This window comes from Rhinatrema bivittatum, chromosome 3, assembly GCF_901001135.1.
Source record: "Rhinatrema bivittatum chromosome 3, aRhiBiv1.1, whole genome shotgun sequence".
Lineage (NCBI taxonomy): Eukaryota > Metazoa > Chordata > Amphibia > Gymnophiona > Rhinatrematidae > Rhinatrema > Rhinatrema bivittatum.
The window spans coordinates 444,605,812-444,610,281 of NC_042617.1; the positions used below are offsets into that span (position 1 = coordinate 444,605,812).

Genomic DNA, 4,470 nt, shown 5'->3' on the forward strand with positions numbered 1-4,470 from the left:
CTACAGCACAAGCCCTGGCGTATGGAAATTAATAAGCCCCATACAGAGTATGGATAGCCAAGCCCCGCTTTGTTCGGCACACATCTTCCTCCTTCTCAGCTTCCTCGAGTCCTTCCCCCTAGGCTTTATGAGACAGGCAGAACAAGCACTGAACACTAGATGTGTCTTACTCTGAGAGTTGGGAGCAGCCGCAGTGGAAGAGCTCTGGTAGCCACATGTGGCGGCCAAGGTAACTAACTGAGCTGGCTACCTGTGCCACACTGACCTACTTTCTTTTGCACTTGTATACAGAGAACTGGTCCTTAATGATGGGATCATATGTGTCTTGGTCCCTCCTGCCTCCTCTTTATTTTAAAATTTGAAAGAGAGACTGGCAGGTTTTTCAGTGCTTATCTATTCTTCTGGCCATATGAATCCTCTACATGTCTGCACTGCCTGCTCCATGGAAGCTGGTGTGCCACACGAAATGTTTGTTAATATAGGTGTGCCTTGGGCTTGAAAAGGTTGGGAAACACTGCCCTAGATCACCGAGGTAGTGACAAATGAAAGCATCCAGGATATGTGACAGGACTTTTGAAAAGACCACCCAGGTGCCCTGCCCCACGATGGGCTCCACCATCCACGAGCAGTCCCTCTTCAACGACCTTATTGACCGCCTGGAGGGAACAGTCAAACATGATGGTCTTGCCAGTCATCCTTCCCGCCACCATGACCTGTTTAGGCAGGGCAGCACTGTAGCAGAGGGGGTCCAATAAGGCCAGCATGTGACAGCGCAGGCTGTTCTTGAGGGTGAGGCTGGAGAACCCTGCTGACAATGAATAGAGGTCCGTTGGCAGTGCTGTGGGTCCCTTGCCAGCTCTCACCCCTGCCACAGCAGCATAAAACTGCAGGGATGGTGGAAGGATTACCGGGAGAGGTGGGGCCCCTGGTGCTAGTGGCTGTGGCGGCAGCTGCAGAACCACCAGTGGCAGTGCCAGCTGTGGTGGTAGTAGTGGTGCCTCCCATGATAATGACAGCCGTAGTGATGGTGGAGGTGACAACAGGAGAGGTGGCGGCAGCACCAATAGTGGCAGTAGTGCTAGCGGCAGTAGCGCTGGCAGTCCGCTTTGCAAGTGCCTTCCTCTGCAGGAGGGCAAGGTAGGCAATGAGGGTGCCCTAGGTGGGGGGGGGGTGGGTGCCCATGGGCAGAACTGTCAGGGGGTCCATTAGAAGAGAAGGGAGGAAGCATACTTCACCTTCCTCTTCCTGGCGTTTGTGCCCGGCATTGCTGTGCCAGGGGGCGGGGTCTTAACACTAGAAAAGGGGGCTGGGGCGGGCCGCCCCACCTCCTCGCTCCTCCCTTTCCGGTGCAGAGGGAGGAGGGATAATCCTGGAAGGAGAAGTGGTGGTTTCCTTATTGAGGGTGGCCTTCGAGAAGCCTTTCCCCTTCCTGAGGGCGGTAGCTGCTCTCGCTGCCATGAAAGGTGAGGGAGGAAAGGCAAAAATAAGAAAAGAAACCTTTCAAGCTACTTGTGCGAGGGAGTGAAAGGGGAGAGGAGAGGCAAACAAAAAAGGATGTAAGGGAACTACAGCCTAAATCAACCAAGGGGGAGGGAAAGGAAAAGACAAAAAGGAAAACCCAAAGAGCAGGGAGGAAGAACTTTGCTCTCTCTGCTTCGCTTTCCTGCTGCTACTGGCGGAAGGGCTCCTGGTTTAGGAGGACGGCACCTAGAGCTGCTCTGCTACTGGGGGAGGGGGAAAGAAACACATTGAAAGAGAAGCCTTTCAATTGAGGCGGGGGAGGGGCAGAGGAACCGTGGGTTAATTAGTTAAGTGGTTGAGCCTCCTGGAGAGCATCCGGTCGGGAGAAAAAAAATACAGCGGGGGGGGTTTCAAACTAACAAACACAAACTTTTGCCTTTTTCTTCCTCTCAAACAAATCAAAACGCCCAGCAGAACCAAAGGACCAACACACTAAACAGTGGGAAGGAACAAACTCAACACAACCAAGGAACCAAGCATGTACAAATGAAAACTAAGGGAAGTGAGAGAGAGCCAGCCCAAGGCACCCCTGCTCCCCCGGCCCCACCTCCTCTCTGCGCCTCCCACACGCGCCTGCAGCCAATAGGGGCGCAGGGACCCCTTGAGTTTTGGCAGGCGCCGCGCGTGCCGTATAAAAGTAGAAGACAGCGGCCGCTTGGCTCATTCTGATCTGGGGTTGTGGAGGTAGTGAGGAGACGGTTGGTGGAAAAAGCAGAAAATTGTCGAGTGGTAGCGATGAAAGCGTTCAGCCCCGTGCGATCGGCACGCAAGGGCAGCTTGTCTGAACACAGCCTGAGCATCGGACGCGGGAAGGCAGCGGCCGAGGAGCCGCTCAGCCTCCTCTACAACATGAACGATTGCTACTCCAAACTGCGCGAGCTAGTGCCCAGCATCCCGCAGCACAGGAAAGTCAGCAAGATGGAAATACTGCAGCACGTCATCGACTACATTTTAGACCTGCAGATTGCCCTCGATTCACACCCCAGCATCGTCAGCTTGCACCATCCGCGGCCCGGGCAGCAGCCGCCGCCGCCGGCCCCCTCCAGGACCCCGCTGACCGCTATCAACACAGACATCAGCGTCCTGTCTCTGCAGGTAACTGCATGGAGGAAGATCTCTGTATCACTAGGAATCTGTCCCTGAAGCATACGATCGGGGGGTTGGGCGGGGGGGGGGGAGGAGATGTTTATTGTAGCGGACTTACTACTGTCAATCGTTACTAACACGACTCGTGTGTATTTTTTACATTTTCTTGTTTTGTTTGTTTTTACAGGCGTCTGACTTCCCCTCAGAGTTAATGACCAACGATAGCAAATTGCTGTGTCCCTGAACGGTGAGTGGCCTTGACACTGGTAGTGAACGTTTCTTGCATGGGGTGAGAAAGATTGGTCCGAATGCTTGTGACCCAGGGACGGGGTGGGTATCTGAGATCTGTCCGGGGAGAGGCGATCACCGCTTGCTGACTTCTCTCGGTCACCTTAAATGGAATGTGATCGCCAAGCAAACTAAATCCATTGTGTTTTACCCTGTCCATCGAACATTGAAAGCGAAGAAACAAAAGGGTGGGGGAAACTGTATAAGGTATATGAAAGTGATAAAAGCCAGCGGCATGTTTATTGGCCTGGGTAAAAAAAAAAAAATTAATTGCCCTTTAGGTGAAAAGGAAACTAGACTAAATCTAGTAAAATTTGCTATAGACTCTTTTGATCTTTCCTTTGTATTGCTGAAAGGCGATTCAGCTGTTTGAGTGAAACGAAATTTCCCTGCGGTGGGTCTTGTGCTGTCACTTAAGTAGCCGCATGTAACGAAGTAATTGGTGCGAGCGGCAGACTGGCGCCTGGAATGATCGCGGTTGCGGTGGGTTGGCACTGAGGCTCCCCCCCTCCCCCGGCGCTGGGCGAGCGAGCAGTCGCCAGGGTTTGCCCAATATTGGAGGCTTTGGGTTGGACCTGCTGCAGCTGCGGTTTCCTCTCTGGCGCCAGCCTGGCAGGGGCTCCCACTTAGCATTCTCTTCCAACCCTCCTCTTTTTTTCATTTCTTGCAGGTTATCGCAGACTCTTTTCCCTGTCTGTTTTGTTTTAATTTTACACCATGACCCTGTCAAATGGGACTTTCTGGAATGCTTCATCTGGAGGAGCATCCATCTCGATCATAAATGGACTTTTTGCTTTTACTTAAATGCAAAGGAGAAAAGGCAGAAACTGTGGCTTCTTTGGACTTTTCTCCCACTTTGGACTGATCTTATTTATGAAGAGACGTTACTTGCCCTTTCTGCAGCGGGAAGGCTCTTTATATCCTCAACACGGGGAGCACAGTGACCCTGGCCAGGAAGGGCTCACTTATCGTAGCCTTTGCCTTCTTCCGAAGGTGGAGCGTGAGTTTATTGGAGGATTTAGTGCTCAGATCCTTGCTTGTGTTTTTTTTTTGTTTTTTTTGTCAGATTATAAAGGTTGTTCTTTTTTTTTCTTTTTTTGTATACAAGTCAAGGACTGAATGCTACCTGTGTATATAGGGTCTGAGTGCAACTTTGTATGTACTCTTTTTAATTGGGAGTTTATTCCTTGTATAGTGGCAGAGATGTGTATTTCTGCAAACGTGTAATGATGTACTTAATAATGCTAAACTTTTTATAAAAGTTTAGTTGTAAATGCATCTTTTTTATATAAAAAATAAATCATGTGTATTGAACACTTGTTTTGTTTTCTTCGGGCTTGTTCTGAAAGTCTTCTGATATCCCCTCCCACCACCTTCCGTTTACACTTTTTTTTTTTAATTATTTCTTATGGGTTTGATAGTTTATGGCCCTTAGCGATGGGGGTAGAAAGACTAATATACCCTCCTGTGCAGAAAACTATGAATAGTTAAGCAAACTTTTATAAGGCATGGGACAGTACTCATTAACAAAGTAGTTTGAAAAGTGGGAAGCATCGGTTGTCCATATGCTAGCCT

The 4,470-nt window shown here is 50.1% G+C and overlaps 1 protein-coding gene across 1 annotated transcript; it reads left to right on the forward strand.

The window, feature by feature from the left end:
• Positions 1–2,023: 2,023 nt before the first annotated feature.
• On the forward strand, positions 2,024–4,209 carry ID2 (inhibitor of DNA binding 2). The gene is made up of 3 exons (XM_029595819.1): positions 2,024–2,616; positions 2,795–2,854; positions 3,566–4,209. Exons 1-2 carry the CDS (start codon positions 2,257–2,259, stop codon positions 2,849–2,851), a joined length of 417 nt encoding a protein of 138 aa, XP_029451679.1. The 5' UTR covers positions 2,024–2,256; the 3' UTR covers positions 2,852–2,854; positions 3,566–4,209.
• The last annotated feature ends 261 nt before the right edge of the window (positions 4,210–4,470 follow it).

Excerpts from the sequence above, each read along its gene's own strand:
- ID2 (XM_029595819.1), top strand. The coding sequence starts at position 2,257 with ATGAAAGCGTTCAGCCCCGTGCGATCGGCACGCAAGGGCAGCTTGTCT. Across the intron at positions 2,617-2,794 it reads TCAGCGTCCTGTCTCTGCAG|GCGTCTGACTTCCCCTCAGA; the intron begins GTAACTGCATGG and ends TTGTTTTTACAG.